Raw genomic sequence first — 18,217 nt, 5'->3', positions numbered from 1 at the left:
GAAGCAGGGCAGGAATACACCTATCCACCTGTTCTCTAAGGGTACCAAGACGCCTGCACAGTAGGCAGACAGACTCTTCACGGCGCCATTTCTAAGTGAAGCCAACACAGGTACTTCAGGTGGGTTTGGACCCCTTGTTTACTGGCATGTTTCGGGGCCTGCTCTGTCCTGCTCTCATGGACTCTTGACGTTCTCTTCTTCCCTGGGTCTAAACTGAGCTCAAGGGGCCTGGGCTTCTGGAGAAACCACTCTTCCTATCAGCTCCTGCCTCGAAGGGTTTGTCATCCCGTGGCAGAAGACCTCAGGCTCCAGAGGTAGGCTGTCTGGATTTGCATCCTAGTTCTTCCACTTTCTAGCTATGTAACTGTGGCCAATTTCCTTGATCCCTCTGTGCCTCATTTTCTGTCTCTGCAAAATGGGGATAATAATATAATCTGTCTCATAGGGTTGTTGAGGATTAAGTTCAATTATGTAAACTGCTTAGTACAGTACCTATCAAGTTGTTGTTATTATCAACTGTGAGTTCCTCCCCAAACCTAACTCAGTCCTTGGTCTTCAATCCTTATTAAATACATACATCTAAACTGTTTACCTTTTCCCCTGATGATCATTCCCCTCCCCAGTTTTCTATCTCCCCAAAGTCTAAAGAGGACTCTTCAGGGAGATCGCCTACAAGTCTTTGTCTAAGGGTCAACAGGATGCACCATCTACCAGCCTCAGTCCACACAGGCAGGGAGCATAAGTGACGTAACACACAGCTTTCAGATTCTGGTCATTCTCAGGGACAAGTGTGATCTGCTTGTGCTCTGTGGAAATGAAACCAATGCTCCATTTTCCAGTTTCTCCCCTGAGGCTGCTTTGTTTTTGACATCCTCCAGCGAGTGGCGCAAGTCGCAGTACTCCACGTCCAAATGATCTCTGCGAGCAGAGAGGTTGTAAAGTCACTAGTGAGGATGGTTTCAGTCTCCAGAGTAAAACTTTTTTTCCCTTGCCTTCTCGCCAGCTAAGCTTTCTGTGAGACCCTCTCCTCCTCCCCTCAGTGGGACACTGGGGCGCAGTACCAAAGTTAATACATAGGCCCTTCTAGACGCAGGTGAGTGGTGTCATGAAGAGGTAAGAGAGGCTGCTACATTCCATCATTTATCTGGGATTGAATGAGCTCAGCCAATGAAAGGGCTTAACCAGTGCAAGAAGCCGAGGACAAATTCATCCTTCTTCTTCTTTGCTAGTAAAGGAGCCAATTAGTGTTAATTGTGTGGGCAATTTGGAACAGCCACCAGGGAATTGATCCAAGACCAATTGTGGAATGACCTCTCTGTCCCGTCCTGGTCCTAGACATTACTCATAGTCAGATGGGGAATCAGAGTGCAAGTAAATATCTTTTGGTCAGAGAGAGTAAAACTGCGCCCTCCTCACACACCTACAGTCCCCTGGGCATCCACATTTAATATCGTACATGCAGTGACCTGACAACACAGCTGAGACACGCAGGTGGATGGATGGGGACTGGACTGAAGGATGCACGTTCACATCGGAGTGTCTGCAAGTCTTCCCTCCTCCCCGCTAGCCTGCTGAAGACCTTGTCACTGACAGCCCGATAGCCTTTCCCTCCTCAACCCCAACTAAAGCGGTTAGGTCCACCTACTTAATAAAGGGAAGGGGGGAAAAAGGGAAATCTGGAGGGTGTGGAATGCCAACTAACAGAGGAGCAAAGAAAGAGGCGAGATTTATTATTGGAATTACAGTGTGATCACCTTTAATGTCCTTGGGAGGGTCACCAGTAGGATGGAATTTTTATTTTATTATTTACATACTTATTTTGCCCAACAGACTGTCGTCTGTCTACATAACCGTGACGTGGTTTGCGGGCAGTGTGCACCGCTGCTTCATCAGGGTCATACAAGCGATGCAAGTGGGACGCCGGCACTCTGACAGTCACCTGGCTATAGAATTGTTCGGGGACAGGGTGGGAGGAAGGAGAATGGGCACCTCCCGCGGCCCCCGCCCAGCCAGTGGCTGGGATGCCTGTTTGGGCTGGTTCCCCCGCCCTCCAGCACGCAGATCCTGGTTTCCCCATTGCCCTCCGTTCGCTGACAATTAGGTTGGTTGCGCCGGTGAGCCGGGTTTTGTAAGAGGAAGGAATTTTACTGAAGAATTCCCCTGCCTCGCTCCCGCCTGGTTACCTATTCCTGCCTTTGCGGCCTCAAGGGCTAAAGTGGGACGCGGCTGGTATTTTTGGTGAAGAGGAAACATTTTGCGTTAGAGAGCCTGGGTGACCGCTGAAGTGGGACAGAGGGCGCACTAGGGGTCACCTTAGCGATGCCACACGCGGCGGGGCCGGCTCTGCGTCTCGGGAGCGCGGCGGAAGCTCGGGGCGCGCGAGGGCGCTGGTGGCGCCCACGGTGCCCTCCCCAGAGGGGGGCGCCCGGGAGCCTGCGCCTCGGGAACCCGGCCCACGCGGGAAGGTCGAGCTGCCCGTGAGGTCACGGTTGCCATGACTCCGGGCAATGACGCGCGTCGGCACGTGACGCTCGGTTGCCATGGCGCCTGGCCCCGGCGGCGCGGGCGCCCCGCCCCCCGGAGTGACGTCCGTCAGCCCCCCCCCCGCCCCCGTCCTTTTCCCGCCCCCCCCGCCCTCTCCCCCCCGCCGGCTCCCGCGGCCCGGGAGGTTTCACTGCACAACAAGATGGCGGCGGCGGCGGCGAGCGGAGCTGGCGGGGCTGCCGGGGCCGGGGCGGGGGGAGCCGGGCCGGCCGGCCGCCTGCTGCCTCCGTCCGCCCCGGGGTCCCCGGCCGCCCCCGCGTCGGTGTCCCCGGCGGCCGGCCCGCCGCGTCCCCCGGCCCCGGCCTCCCGCGGGCCAGTGCCTGCCCGCATCGGCTACTACGAGATCGACCGCACCATCGGCAAGGGCAACTTCGCGGTGGTCAAGCGGGCCACGCACCTCGTCACCAAGGCCAAGGTAGCGGCGCGGTGGGGCCGGGGGCCGCGGGTGCGCAGCCCGGGACCTGGCATCCGAGTGCGGCGGCGGCCGGAGGGACCGGCGACAGCGCGCCGAGGGGTCGGCGCGGCGAGCGCGGCTCGGGCTGTCGGGGAGCGCGGGGCACTAGGGCAGCGGGCAGGGGCCGTCGGGGCGGCGCGGGGGGCGCGAGAGGGGAACTCCGGGGCGGAGGGGAGGGGCCCGCCGAGCTCCGGGACCCGGGACGCCGGGGGTGGGGAGGGGGCTCCCCGGAGGGCAGCGCAGGGGCTGGGTGGAGAGAGGTTTGAACTCTGGCCGAGCCGGGAGACTGTACGCCAAGACGACTGTGGAACCAGCAATTAGGAAATCCTGCGGGAAGGAGGGCAGGGGCACAGGAAATGGGCACCAGGAGGTGGGGGAAGACAAGGGCGATCTGGTCAGGAGAGGGCCAAGGACGGCGGGGATGTGCCCCAGGGGTGTGCGGTGGGCGCAGGGTGCGGGGAGGTAGCAGGCGCCTGGGACCTTATGACAGGTCCGATCCGCGTTGGATCGGCTCTGACGGGTGGACGGTGGGAATGGGAGCCTGAAGACCGACAAGATTATTATGACTGGAGGAGGCGATGTAGAAAATGGGGAAATCAGGAGGGAAAATTACTTTGCTCTTCCGCAGGAAGGGGCGCACATGGTGGCACTAGGTAAGCAGGGGTTAAACAATTGGGGAGAGCTGGAGTGCCGGTTATTTTTAGTTGCTGGACGGTCTGGAATTGTGGGCTTCATAGAACGCAGGGTGGGCTCACGGTGGTCGGGGGGAAGGCCTGGTGACCGACGTGTGTGAGGAACCCGGACACCAGGGGATCACACTCACGGGGCCCTTTGGTTCTCAAGGGATTTGTGGAGCTGTAGTAGTGAAATTAGCCAAGGTCGATTAGGAAGCCATATATGTACACACATAACATTTTACGTAGAAGATTCATTTTTCCTGTGGAAGTACGGGTGAGCCCTTTCCTGTAGCCTTCGTCACTGGGACTGTTGGAATGTAAGAACTCAGAAGGAATCGTTGGGTTTTGATAGGAGCCACAGAACCCGTTTGTACTCCAGATTTCCTTCTTTGCTAGGTCCTCACTTGAATGAATACTTTCAATGTAGTCATTCATTGTATTTGGACTCTGGCTTGTTTCCCTCCACCTGACTAACGGGCACCCTTGTAGTTGCTGCTGGCCACCAGACCCTCATCACGTCCCCTCCCCTCAGCCTAGCCTCTGCTTATCATCACCTACCTGGTTTTTGATTTTATGGCAATGGCTTGTTTTCAGAAACCAGCTACTTATCAAGGCCTTCTCTCCTGCCCACTTAGAACCTGAAGTCCTTTTCCCCTCCTTTCTGTCAAAGACTGCAAGAGGCCTTTTTTCCCCCAGGTGATGGGGTGGGTGGGTGGCTGTGGCAAATTGATTGGTCAGTTTCACTTCCTCTGGGGGGGGGCCCCCTTCAGCCTCCTGTCAGTTTTTGTCAGAGGGCCTCAAGTCTGCAGATCTGAGCTGAATGAGCTGATGTTACCCTCAGACCCTGGCCCATCTCTGTCCCCTTCCAGTTCTGTTAACTGTAAGCCCAGCCAAAGTTGTGTTTACAAACGACTCTAGTTGTTTGAGCCATGGTCCTTGCTGGGGCATTCCCTTTTTTATCCCCTTCTTTTTGCAGTAATCACATTGCGCTCCTGTGATTATTTTGCTCTGATCCCTGGGGAAGGTACTCTATGATCTTAATTCGTTGCCTGGTTTAGGGTATCTATGATTTAAGAAAGAATTTTGTATCTCCCAGACCTTGGATACACCAAAATATTGCTAAAAAATCTGTGACAGACAGGATTGAATGTTTTTGTAACTGTAATTGCAAACAGTTGATTCTTGGCTTTATATACAAAAGAGACATTTCTATCTTCAGTAGTCAGCAAAGCCAGTGGCTAATTATGGCCGGTCTGCTAGCTTTCTAATTTTCCTGTGTGTGTGTGTGTGTGTGTGTGTGTGTGTGTGTGTATTTTCTTAGTCTCTGAAGCCTTGGTACCCTTTAGGACTGTAGCATTTTAAACATTGGCTTGTTTATAAATGGGTGTCACTGTTTATGTTGGTTTTTTTCTTTGATCACTTGGGGTGGGCAGTTATGCAATTTCTATGTATGGAAATATTCAGAATCTTGAATGAGACTGAAATGGTTTGGACACTGAGTTGCATGTGGGATGGGACCATACCAGCCCTCATTGGTGTTTCTGTAGTAGCAGTGTGCAATTTCCTAGTTACTGTTATAAGCACCCTATCTTTTGCCTCCTAAATTACTCTGATGACATGAGTGAAGCTTAATTCACAAGGAGTTGTCATGTGCCCTGGGTAAGTGCTGAGCATATTTTGGCCAGCTCCATGCTTATCTGAATCCACTTTGGAAGGTATTCTCAAATGCTGACAGCTTAGATGTGCCGAACAGCTGCTGACATACAGTATGCTGGCCTGTTAAGGCCATGCTTTGGTTACATGATGGCGAGGCAGGTGCCTCGGTACTAGGAGTTGCAGAAGTTGCTGTTTCAGGTACTCAGGTAGAGAGATTTTTCTCCCCATGCACTGCAGCGTTTATCTTTCTGCAGTCAGGTCACTGGGAACCAAGAGCTATCCCCCTCCCACCCCCCTTCTCTTTCCAGAACGTATCATTTTTTGTTTGTTTCATCTTGTGATTTTTTTTATTTCTCCCTTGTTCCCTGTAGGCCACTGAATGGTCTGGGTTAGTCTTTTAATAATCAGACTCAGGTAATTCAGATGAAATTTGTGTTGGCTGAAGGAGGTTAGGTAATAGGTGTTTCTGAACATCAGAGAAATGTTTATGATCACCTTTTCTTACATACACTATGTGTTCCAAGGACTCAGAGGCTAAAGTAAACTTCATTTATTCACTAAGCTACTGTGCTCTGTCCAACAGTTAAGTGGTGAAGCTGGCCCGTTCCCAAATTCTATTAACTCTCTAATCTCCTAAAGTAGGATCCTGGGCTGAATAAAATCGGTAGAGAAAAAGGTATGTTTTCCTGTCTGGTTGGTGGTGACTTCTGCTGCTTGGCATTTGTGAGCTCAGACTTAATATTGGCAGCACTGCAGAGCAGCTCACGGGAGAGAGTATCCCTCTGTGACAGACCTCCACCAGCAGCTCTTCCTGGCTGTCTGTCCTGCCTTCTTTGATTGCCTTTTTTGGCGGGGGGAACATTGGTCTGAGATTCTCTGGCTCCGGTCTTTTGGTAGGATACTATAAAGTATTCAGGAGATTAAAAGAAAGATGATTTTCTGCTTTCAAATTGCTTATAGTCTGTTGCCCGTGCCTAATTAGACCTTCACTGGTTGGAATGAAAGGGAATAAAGAGTAGATGTATTTTGTATGCATTTTTAAAAGTACATATGACTGTAAAAGCCATTGGTCAAATACTTTTAAAGTGTATATTAGGAAATATAGATCACTCTTCCTGTATTGTGGGAAGAGCTTGAGCTTTGGATTAGATTGTCTGGGTTGGGATCCTCTGCTGCTTAATATCTGAGTGATCTTGGGTAAATTACTTAACCTCTCTGTGCTTGGATTTACTCTTCCATAAAACGGATGACAGTAGTACTTACCTCACAAGTTTGAGTGTTATGAAAATCAAATAAGACAGTATGTGTGAAGCTCTTGAACAGTGCCTAGCACATAGTGGGCATACAGTAAATGTTATCAGTTATCATCATAATCATTATCAGGTGCTATGGAAACAAAGGTGAGTAAAACATAGAACCCCTGTTTTGCTTCTCACCCTTTTGGAACAGTTTATGAATGCATATGTCATTCGTTTTGTGTAGGTAGATGTCATCCTGATGATACGCTTTCAGGGTAAAAGAATAGTTTGCTGTTTGGTGCCACTTTGAGAAGTGGGTTTAACTCCTGTCGGCTATGGCTAATTTCATGAAAAAGGCATTTTAAGACATAGTTTTCCATTAGGTAAACTTTAAAAAAATTACGAGACTAATGAAAACTGTGACTAACACTGGCTCTTGCTTTGGGCCGCCTTTATTTTTCAGTATGTGTGTGTGTGTAACCACTCTTTGTCACATTGGTTTATGGAACAGAGTTTGTTGGAGTGCAGTATTTTCTCCAAAGATTCACTGAAATTTGGTGGAGATCATAAAGAAATACTCTTACGCACTTAAGAACACATTTGCATTTGGGTGCAAAGTATGCTCCTTAGAAAGCCAAGGTCAGTGTTCTTAACTTGAGGTATTACACAGAGGAAACATTTTGCCCCATGACCCTGTTCCAGATATTGACATCTGTGTACTGTGTGGTTTAGCACAAACTCGTCTCCAGGAGAACAGCTCAACGTGGGCTATTATTTTCACTTGTAAGGAAGAGTTTAATGCAGCAGATGAGATGATGCTTATGCTCGTTTGAAGGCTGAAAGCAAGATTCTTTGGTAAGTAGGAAAGAGAATTATGTCAAAAAGAGTGAAAGGAAAGATTTACATTCATTACATTTGAGGAGGGTAGTTCCATCCTAGGTAATTTAGAAGTAACTACTGAAAGATGACCAACTTCATTTTGATAGTTTTAATGGAATTACTAACTTGGTGGAAACTTTGTGAAGAGCCAAGATTGATTTGGACTGGTCTTTCCAGAGTCAAAATGTCAGTATTCCACTTCGAACATCAAAGCTGTTTATTTGAACATTCTGACTTTGGTGCCAGCTCCCTAGAAAGTCGTAGATCTGGCTCAAGCCAGAGGTGCCCAGACTAGTTATTTCTGTGCCAGAAGTGCTGTGTTCATTTTCCAGGCATCCATCCGGCTAATGTTTTCTAGTTCACAGCATAAAAAAGAACAAAATGGATGCTTCGAAAAGAAAAAAGAATACACCCTACTCACCAGAGCCCCTATAATTCTGAAAAACACCTAAGACCTCTGCACAGAGATGAAACCTTTCCCTTACCCATTCGTTCATTCTGCATATACTCACTGAATCCAGATTTTGGGTCAGATTCTATCCTGGGCTCCTGAGCATGTCAGTGAGCGAGAGACAGAAAGCACTTGCCTTCTTGTGCACTTGCTTGCTTTCTAGTGGGAGGAGACAGATAAGAAGCTGTCAACAAATATATACCTTCATATAGTGAGGAATACTATGAAGAAAATAAATGGGCTAGACAGTGTCTGGATAAGGGTGCTGCTTCCAGGGCTGCCTTTCCAAAGTGGCGGTATCCGAGCTGACACCTGGATGATGAGAAAGAGCAGGGCTGGGAAGACTCGGAGGACAGAACACTCAGTGCGGAAGGGGTGGCAAGTGCAAAGGCCTTGGGGTGGAAATGAGCTTCGTTTATCCGAAGATTAGCTCTAAGGTCCTGGTGCCCGGAGCTCGGTGAACAGGGCGGGTGGTGGTAAGGGATGAAGTCAGAGAGTTAGATGGGGCCAGATCGTTTGGACTCATGGGCCATTTTATGGAATTGGGTATGAAAAGGGATTGATAGAGGATATCAAAGTAGAGCCCTGACATCATCTGATTTATGTTTTTAAGAATTCATGATGGTTATTTTTATGGTTAAGGGTAAAAAAAGCTTTTTCTAATTTATTTCTTCAAATAGGGGAGGTGTTCAATTTAGACAACTTTTATTCTTTCACAGTATAACAGAATGGCATACATATTGCATTTAAATTAAACATGATCAACCAAAAAATATTTGTTGATTTTTTTTTGGGCACAAAAAAGATCTGAGGTATGTTCTGTTCCTACTCTTCCTCTCCAGAGTCTGGAAAGATGAACTCAGTGGGATCTCAGGCTTTTAGGGACTATTAGAGTAGTTGAGACCGATAACCCATAGATGTGTGGCTCTTCTTGTTATTCTCACCTACCGCCACTTTGCCCCGAATCCTATAGTTAGTTGGGGAGGCGGAGCTGGAATTAGATTCCAGCATCCCTACCCCTAGTTAGCTCTGCCCTGACTCCTCCAGTCATGGGCAACATTGCCTTCACCCTCTGAGCAATTGATCTTTTATTAGAGAAACTAGGTACACCTACTAATTAAAGTCTAAGATATTTATCTTCTCTATTAAAACAAACTTCAAAAGTGAGCTGTCATGATGAGAGGAAAATTTTTCCATGTAGGGAAGAAGAGTACATGTACCAACGCTGTCCTTCACCTGTCCTTTGGCACTGTTTCACTGTCGCCTCTACCACTGACCAGCAGTCTGCCTTGGGCCTGTTGCTTTGCCTTTAAACCTCCTACCCAAATACTCTTTGGTGCCCCCTTGACGTGACTGAGGTGTCAAAGTCTTTCAAAATACTAAGGGAGTAAAAAGGGAAAGAGATACAGAAAAAGCAATGACCACAAACACACTCAGCCTTACACAGTTTTATTTTTCCACTATATCTGGCGTCACTCCCTGGGAGTCAGTAATTATACTTGGGCTCTGTTGGGCTGGGCTGGTCTGTCTTTGAACGTACCTTTCTTAGATAGACTCCTCACTTAGATCCCTACCAGTTGCCAGGGGTAGTGCCATTTTGTAACTCATTAAGAGAAGTGGTCACCGAGATACATACATCTTGATGATACAGGTGAGGGCCAAAGGTACCACTTACCTAGGGCTTCTGTTGGTCTAAGAGCCACACCTGTTCCCCAGGTGGATGACCTCACCCATCAGGTGAGTCCCTGCTGCTTTCTAATAGGGAGTAGTTTGGTCCCTTCTTGCATAATAATATAATCATACTATCCTGCGGATGACTGAAAACATCCAGAGGATGAAAATTATATACATTCTCATGGACTTTTGTCCTAATGTAACAGTAAATGGCCTAGGCAATGTCTTTGAGAAGCCTCAATAGTCTTGGATGAATTCATTGAAGGGGCTTATTTTGGAGCTGTTTAGAGTAAAATTCCATCAGCTAGTACAAAACTGTTGGATGAGGGGCAGCAAAGTTATGTTAGGAACATATTTCTGTTTAGGAGATATGTGATCCCCTGTAGGCAAGGAGACTGGCCGCTGGTAAGTATTTCATCTCAGAATTTGTCTTGTCAGAGGCTGGAATCAGATTGAGAATACTCAGCCTCATTTCCCAGAAACTGAAAGGACAAGCACACCCGTTGCCCCTGGAAGCTTGTCTGGGTGGGCTGGGCTCTCTCAGTCTGATATTTCTGGCAGTTAGTTTAAATTCTATTTAGCTTTGATTAGAAAGTTCTTAGAAATTGTCAAATTTATGTGTAGTTTCAGGCCCAGTACAAAGCTTACCAGCAGTGTGCTTTACTTCTCATTGCTCCCCTCCAGAAGAACCGAAAATCCAGGTTAGCCAATCACGTTTGAGACCAAATTTTGGGGGGAAGAAAATATTCATTCATTCATTCATTCTCATCCATCCATTCCATCCAATAAACTTTTGAAAAATTATCAAAGACTAGAACGGATGATATATGTCACAAAATTAAGAAAGTACATGTTTGTATGTAGTGAAATTAAGTCTCCCTGCCACGGCAGGACCTCAGCCCCACACGTTTTGGTCTTGTTTCACAAATATTTATTAAGGGTTTCTCTGGATCAGTCCAAAAAGCGAGATGCTGTTTGTTTTCTGGCAGTATTTTGATGTGCTTGAAGTCTCTAAAAATCATCTTACTTAAAAAAAAAATCTGCCTTTTAGTGCTCTTCAGAAGGCACAGTGTAATAATTTACTGTTGGCTCCATGGGGGCAGGGATTTTAGTCTTGTTTGCTGCTACATTCCCGGTCCTGCTCCAGGACATCCACCTAGTGAGCAAATATAAGGATTTAAAAAAATGGCACCTGAGTTTGGTTTTATACTCTTAATACATCTGAGAATTTTACTATTGAAGTTTCCTATCTCCAATCAAGATGTAAAAGAAAAGTAAAATTTCTACCTTTTTCTCACAAATCTCTTGGTCAGGAGATTCTACAACCTTCCTGGGCAAGTAATTTGTTTGTGGCGTATCTTAAACTTTTATTATTAGGAAGTTCAGAATATCTAAAGTAAGTCCTGCCATTTAAATTCCAGTCCCAAACTGTAGAAGGTTTTTTCCTTCTCCAGAAGGCCCCGCAGGTGTAGGCAGTGGTCAGCCGGCACCTTTTCCCCTCTCTGATCTTGGGTCTTTCTCCCTTTGCAGACCCAGGGGGCTGTTTTGGGCTGCTGGTATTTCCTGAAATAAGTCCAGACTGTTTGTTGAGCACCTCTTGCTCTTTAGTATAAATCTGACCTGGTTTAAAAGTAAATAACTTTTCTGTCCCTGGCCCTTAATTTCAGTGTGTTACTTTTAACGGTCCTTACTTTTAATTTAACTAGTATCTGTTGTGTTATCTGTATGCAAAATTTAGCAACTGCTAGTACTAGAAGACAGCAAGATAAATTTTCTTCTTGTCCAGGTGGGTGATGGGTCAAGTTAAAGGAGCAGCTGAATGTTTGCAGCTAACGACTATGGAGGAGGAAGACAAGAGGTTTTAAGCATGACTTCTCTTCGATCCAATCGCTAACTATGCTGCCGCTCTTCTACTGCCTTGCCCGGCGTTGTTCTGATTATTAAAGTTATTTCTGCTGATGAAAGCAATTTGGGAAAAGTCAGAAAATTATACAGAAGCAGAAGGACAAAAATCACCCCAAGTCTTGCCACCCAGAAGCAAATTATTAATATTGTAAACTACATAATTAGGATCATACAGATACACTTTTACTCCTTTCCCTCCCTTATCATTATAAGCATTTTTCCCAGTAGAAATTATTTGTAAACATCAGTTTTAATAGATGCATGCTATTCCATTATGTGAGTCCTGTTAGTTTTTTGAACCTTTTTCATAATTTGCGGTGCTTCCCAGTTCTTCGCTGTTACAGATTTGCTGCCACGAACATTTTTGTGTATGGATCTTTGATGCAATTCTGATCTTTCACTCAGGATAGATTGTTGGACATGAAATACTGGGGCCAGACTGTGCATGTGTCTGAAGACATCCAATACACATATTGTCACATTGCTTTCCGGACAGGTTGTGCTAGGGTGAGCCTCCCCGGCAACTTATGAGAAGACCTTTCTTGATCTCATCTCCCCTTCTGCTTCTCTTCGCTTGGGAGTGTAGGGCTCTTAGGTCCCTGCTGCACCTCTAACCCTGGGGTGATAGATAGTAGGACAGGTCGAAAGAGGGTTAGAGTAGCTGCCTCATCCTCCTTTCCCTGAACCAGACCTAGGTGGGGGAAGAAATTAAGTGTGAATCTAACCTTTCATATGTTTTTGAATCGTCATTTTCTCCTGATCTTTTACAGAGACAGAAACCTAAAGGGAAAAAGGAGGGTTAATGAGAACTATGAGTCTGATGATCTGAACCTTTGCTTTTAATGTAACTATTCTTTGGCAAATGTAACAATTTCAGAGATTGATAAAGGTTATAATTTACTCCTTTTAATGGTAAAAAGATGGTGAAGGAAATTATAAGGGAGATGACTTAGTTATTTGGAGATGCGGCAGCCTGGTTATGTTTGGATTTGCTTTATGCTCTGCACTTTATGTGTTATTTAAGAGATTTTCAAGGGCAGTTGGGCTATATGGGATATTGTTCTTATATTTTGGGATTACCACTGCTATATTGTGGGCTTCTGACTGTATGCTCTTTTCTTTTAATTTTTTTTTTATTAAGGGATCATTGATATACAATCTTATGCTCAGGTTTCACATGAGCAACATTGTGGTTACTGCATTCACTCATATTATTAACCCCCACCCCCACCCCATTGCAGTCACTGTCCATCAGCCTAGTAAGATGCTATAGAGTCAGTTCTTGTCTACTCTGTGCTATACTGCCTTCCCCGTGCTCCCCATAGTATGTGCGCTAATCGTAATACTCCTTAATCCCCTTCTCCCTCCCTTCCCCCGCTTCCCCAGTCGCTTTCCCTTTGGTAACCACTAGTCCCTTCTTGGGTTCTGTGAGTCTGCTACTGTTTTGTTCTTTCAGTTTTGCTTTGTTCTTATACTCCACAAATGAGTGAAATCATTTGGTACATGTCTTTCTCCGCCTGGCTTATTTCACTGAGCATAATACCCTCTAGCTCCATCCATGTTGTTGCAAATGGTAGGATTTGTTTTCTTCTTATGGCTGAATAGTATTCCATTGTGTATATGTACCACATCTTCTTTATCCATTCATCTACTGATGGACACTTAGGTTGCTTCCATTTCTTGGCTATTGTAAATAGTGCTGCGATAAACATATGAGTGCATGTATCTTTTTGAATCTGTGATCTTGTTTTCCTCGGGTAAATTCCTAAGAGTGGAATTCCCAGGTCAAATGGTATTTCTATTTTTAGTTTTTTGAGGAACCTCCATACTGCTTTCCATAATGGTTGAACTAATTTATATTCCCATCAGCAGTGTAAGAGGGCTCCCCTTTCTCTGCATCCTCGTCAGCGTTTGTTGTTGCTTGTCTTTTGGATGTTGGCCATCCTAACTGGTATAAGGTGACATCTCATTGTGGTTTTAATTTGCATTTCCCTGATGATTAACGATGTGGAGCATCTTTTCATGTGCCTGTTGGCCATCTAAATTTCTTCTTTGGAGAAGTGTCTGCTCAGATCCTTTGCCCATTTTTAATCCAGTTATTTGCATTTTGGGTGTTGAGGCATGTGAGCTCTTTATATATTTTGGATTTTACCCCCTTATTGGATATGTCATTTATGAATATATTCTCCCATACTGTAGGATGCCTTTTTTTCTACTGATGATGTCCTTTGCTGAACAGAAGCTTTTTAGTTTGATGTAGTCCCATGTGTTCATTTTTAAATTTTGTTTCCTTTGCCTGAAAAGATATGTTCATGAAAAAGTTGCTCATGTTTATATTCAAGAGAGTTTTGCCTATGTTTTCTTCTAAGAGTTTTATGGTTTCATGACTTACATTCAGGTCTTTGCTCCATTTCAAATTTACTTTTGTCTATGGGGGAGTTAGACAGTAATCCAGTTTTGCCAACACCAGCTGTTGAAGAGGCTGTCCTTTCTCCATTGTATATCCATGGCTCCTTTATCATATATTAATTGGCCATATATGTGTGGGTTTATATCTGGGCTCTCTATTCTATTCCATTAATCTGTGGCTCTGTTCTTGTGCCAGTACCAAATTGTCTTGATTACTGTGTAAATGCTCTTTTCTCTTATCTCCAGTAGACGGCATCTTATACAATAAATTTTGGTTATGATTTGCTTTATTAATTGGGGGGAAAAACAAATGCAGGGAAATCATAAATGATGCATATGGACTTATAATATTTCATTTTAATTTAAAATATAAATATGCATTTATTCACCAATCTTTTAAAAAGCGTTTATTATGGAAAATTTCAACGAAGCAAAAATAGAGAGAATAGTATAGTGAACGTCCACCCAGCATATCACCCAGCTTAAGCAGTTTTCATCTCTCATCAGTCTTTCATCTCTACCAGCCTTCCCGAGTCTATTTTATTTTGAAGCAAATCCCAGAATCCTGTCATTACATCTGTAAATATTTTGGCATGTATCCCTAAATAGATGAGGATCAAAAGAACATAACCACAGTATTTTTATCCTACCTAAAACAATTAACAGTAATTCCTTAATATCATTTAAAAATATTAAATCAATGTTAACATTTCCCTTTCATACATACATACATACATACATACATACATACATATATATGTATATATATATTCTTTTTTTTTATTAAGGTATTGATATACACTCTTATGAAGGTTTCACAAGAAAAACAATGTGGTTATTACATTTGCCCTTATTATCGAGTCCCCCCACCATACCCCATTGCAGTCACTGTCCATTATATATATATATTCTTAATCACTTGTTTGAATCAGGGTCTAAATTAAGTCCAGGCATTATAATTGATTGATAGCCCTTAAGTTTTTTGTTTGTTTGTTTGTTTTCTCTGTAGGTTTTACCTCTTTTTCTTCTTTGCAGTTTGTTTAAGAAACACATTCACTCATCTTTTGAGGTCGGGCCAAAGCCTTCCTTTGTATATTGGTGTCTTGACTGGAGTTCCTCCATCTTGTTTGCATTTAACCTGCTCCTAGTTCATCACCTATGATATCCAGTTTTGTTTTGCTTTTCAAAAGTGGAGCAGGCATTTAAAGGCATTGGTGAAGCCATGTGAGTGTAGCACCCCTGTTGAGTTTTATGATCCCCACACCCCATCTGTTACGCTTGTCTCATCCACATCTAATTTGACTTTACCAAGTCTTTTTAAGCATTCATTTTAATTTTCATGGAAACATATATTTTCTCCTTGATTTCTCACCAGTTTACATATCGAATTAAATCATGTGATTATAATAACAGGAGTGACTGGCATAAATAGGTTTGGAAAAATTAGTTAATTCTTGGTAAGCATGCAACTTAATGGATGGAAGCAGAAATATGCAGGAGTGAGAGTAGATGTTACTGGGGCCAAGTTTGCATATGACGCATCAGTTGTCTCACAGGTGAGGGGGAAGCATTGGTGGTTGACCGGTTGGTTGGGTGGAGGGGGGTCAAGAGTACTTCTGTATTAACTTAAACTTACAAATAAGCCTAAGTTGTTAAAAGTTTGAGGACAAGATAGTTTATAGCACCTTTTATTTATAGTGTATACTTCAGGGTGGTATTTTTGCCCACTTAGAGTTTGCATGCACATAATTGAATTTAATAATGGACTAGTGATCTTAAAAATTTGATGAGGAAATAGCTCAAACTCTCTAGTTTAAAAATTTTGTATCTTTTCACTGCCAGTGTAGTGTTCCATGGAACAAGTTGACATTTTCATGTAGTATGTTGTTTTTTGTTCCTGCCTAAAGAAATCTTGGTTCATTTATTGCAAGAAACAGAATTGTTTTTATTAAGGAAGGCAGAGCAGGGCTGTGTGTTTCTTATTAGGATTAGCTGGGCACCTGCAGGATTTCGGACTCCTTGCTTTCTGCTTCCTGCCTCCTATTGCCCTTTCCTTCTGTCAGAATGTTCTAATATTGCATAAGCAGTGTTCTGACAATAGATGAGTTTTTTTCAGTAGCTCATTTTTTTTCAACCCTCAAAATAATGTTTTTAGTGATTGTATGTTCTTGACTCACTTTCCATTTCTACATCAACAGTGATATTGTTATTCTGGTCAAATGGAACAGTTGTATTCCAGCAGTGACCTTTGTGTCCAAGTCAGCTGCAGAGACTCCACTGTCATACGTTTACACCTGGCTATCTTGTATGTGTATAGCGATTCTGGGAGGTGATTAAATTTGGAGCTGATACTTTGGGATCTCTTTAAAGGAGTTTACAGTCCTTGAGAGTGAAATAACTTGTCGGAAGCACGTTCGTTACTCACTGGCCTTTCTGGCATATGCAGAAAAGCTGTCCGTGATTTCAGCCTGCTCCCCTCCTGTCTGTCAGCAGCTGTGTCCAGGCCCTGCTCTGATTGAGCCCTTAGTAAAAGGAATACTGTTACACTGAGTCACAGCCTCTTACGTCAATGGTTGTTAGACTGTTTTAGGCCAGGAGTCCATGTTGGAGCCATCAGAACCTATTTATTTATTTATCAAATGTACATTGCAATTTTAAAACCACATTTGAGTTGTGTTACCTAAATTTCTTTTGCTAGTTCCAGTGTTTTCTGCTTTTCCAGCTCTGCAGGGAACCTTTTGGGCCACCGGAATTGCTTGAGGCAGTCTTTAGTGATGAACAGGGTGTTAGTGTGGGACTCAGGGCATGTATCTGAGGTTGCAGTTTTTGCTAGCCTAGCGGTTTTCTTTGGGCATGTCACTAGATCTCATGGAGCTTCCAGTTTCTTTTCTATCTCTATATATTTTTCAACAGCTTTATTGAGATATAACTCACATACTATACAATTCACCCAAGTCAGTATTTTTAGTATATTCACAGAGGTGTGCAACAATCCCCCCAATTAGTTCTAGAACATTTTCATTCCCCTTAAAAGAAAGACATAGCAGTCACTGTCTGTGTCCTCAGCCTCCCTCTACCAGTGCTAAGCAACACTAATCAATCTCTGTAGATTTACTCATTGTAGACATTTCATATAAATGGAGTCTTATAGTATATGGCCATTTGTGTCTGGCTTCTTTTGTTTAGCATAGTGTGCCTTCAGTGTTCACCCATTGTGGTATATGTCAGAATTCTATTCCTTTTTATGGCTGAATAATATTTCATTGTGTGGATATACTGCATTTTGTTTATCCATTGTGAATTGATGGATATTTGAATTGTTTCCACTTTTTGACTATTATGAACAATCCTTTTATGAACATATGCATGCAAATTTTTGTGTGGACCTATGTTTTCATTTCTCATGGGTATATACCTAGGAGTGAATGCTGGATCATATAGGAACTCCATATTAAGCTTTTTGAGGAATTGCCAACCTGTTTTTTGTAAAGTGACTGCACCGTTTTACATTCCCACCAATAATGTTTGAAGGTTCCAATTTTTCTACTTCCTCATCAACACTTGTTACTGTCTGTCTTTTTGACCCAGCCATCCTAGTGGAAGTGAAGTGGTATCTCAGTTTGGGTGTGACTGCATTTCCCTAGTGAGTGATGGTGCTGAGCATCTTTTCATATGCTAACTGACAGCTTGTAGATCTTTGTAGAAGTGTCTGTTGTATTCTTTACTCATTTTTTTAGTTGAGTTATAAGAATTCTTTATATATTCTGAATACAAGTCCTTTATGAGAATTATGATTTATAAATATTTTCTCCCATTTTGTGAGTTGTCTTTCATTTTCTTGATAGTTTTGTTTGCAGCACCAAAGTTTTTAATTGTGAAGTTCTAGTTTCTTAATTTGTAGAGTTATTCTAGCTCTGAAATTATGTATTTTATTGTGAATATTTTTCCCTGTACTCATTCAGTTTTTTCTCCCACTTTCAGATAGTTCTCCCTTTTCCAGGACATCTTATAGCTTCAAAGTCTCTTTAAAAACATATGTCATTGTATCCATTTGATACCTGTGTCTTTTAAGATAATCAGACTTTACAAAATAAATATCTTAAAAAGTGAAAGTTTCCTCTCTCTGGAGAAAACGTTGTTAACATTTTATAACCAGATTTTTTCCCCCTATTCACATATTAACACTTTGTTTTTTATTAAAAAGGGATCATACCACACATCCAGTTTGCTACTTGTTTTTTAATTTAATAATATATCTCCCGCCTTCTTTCATGGTAGTGCATTTTGCCCTAGTCTCAGTCTTCATACTGGCTGTAGAATATTCCATTTT

The 18,217-nt window shown here is 43.6% G+C and overlaps 1 protein-coding gene across 5 annotated transcripts in view; it reads left to right on the top strand.

Annotated features, from left to right (window-relative positions):
• The first annotated feature begins 2,647 nt into the window (after positions 1–2,647).
• SIK3 (SIK family kinase 3) overlaps positions 2,648–18,217 on the top strand; it is a 235,806-nt gene continuing 220,236 nt past the window's right edge. For all 5 annotated transcript variants that reach the window (XM_036919831.2, XM_036919835.2, XM_036919832.2 and 2 more), the window contains exon 1: positions 2,648–2,959. In XM_036919831.2, coding sequence (XP_036775726.2) covers positions 2,687–2,959 — 273 coding nt within the window. In that variant the 5' untranslated portion in view covers positions 2,648–2,686. The remainder of the gene's footprint in view (positions 2,960–18,217) is intronic.

Source organism: Manis pentadactyla, chromosome 13 (assembly GCF_030020395.1).
Source record: "Manis pentadactyla isolate mManPen7 chromosome 13, mManPen7.hap1, whole genome shotgun sequence".
In the NCBI taxonomy this organism is placed as follows: domain Eukaryota; kingdom Metazoa; phylum Chordata; class Mammalia; order Pholidota; family Manidae; genus Manis; species Manis pentadactyla.
The sequence above is the reverse complement of the archived record's forward strand: the minus strand, read 5'-3'. Positions and strand labels throughout refer to the sequence as shown.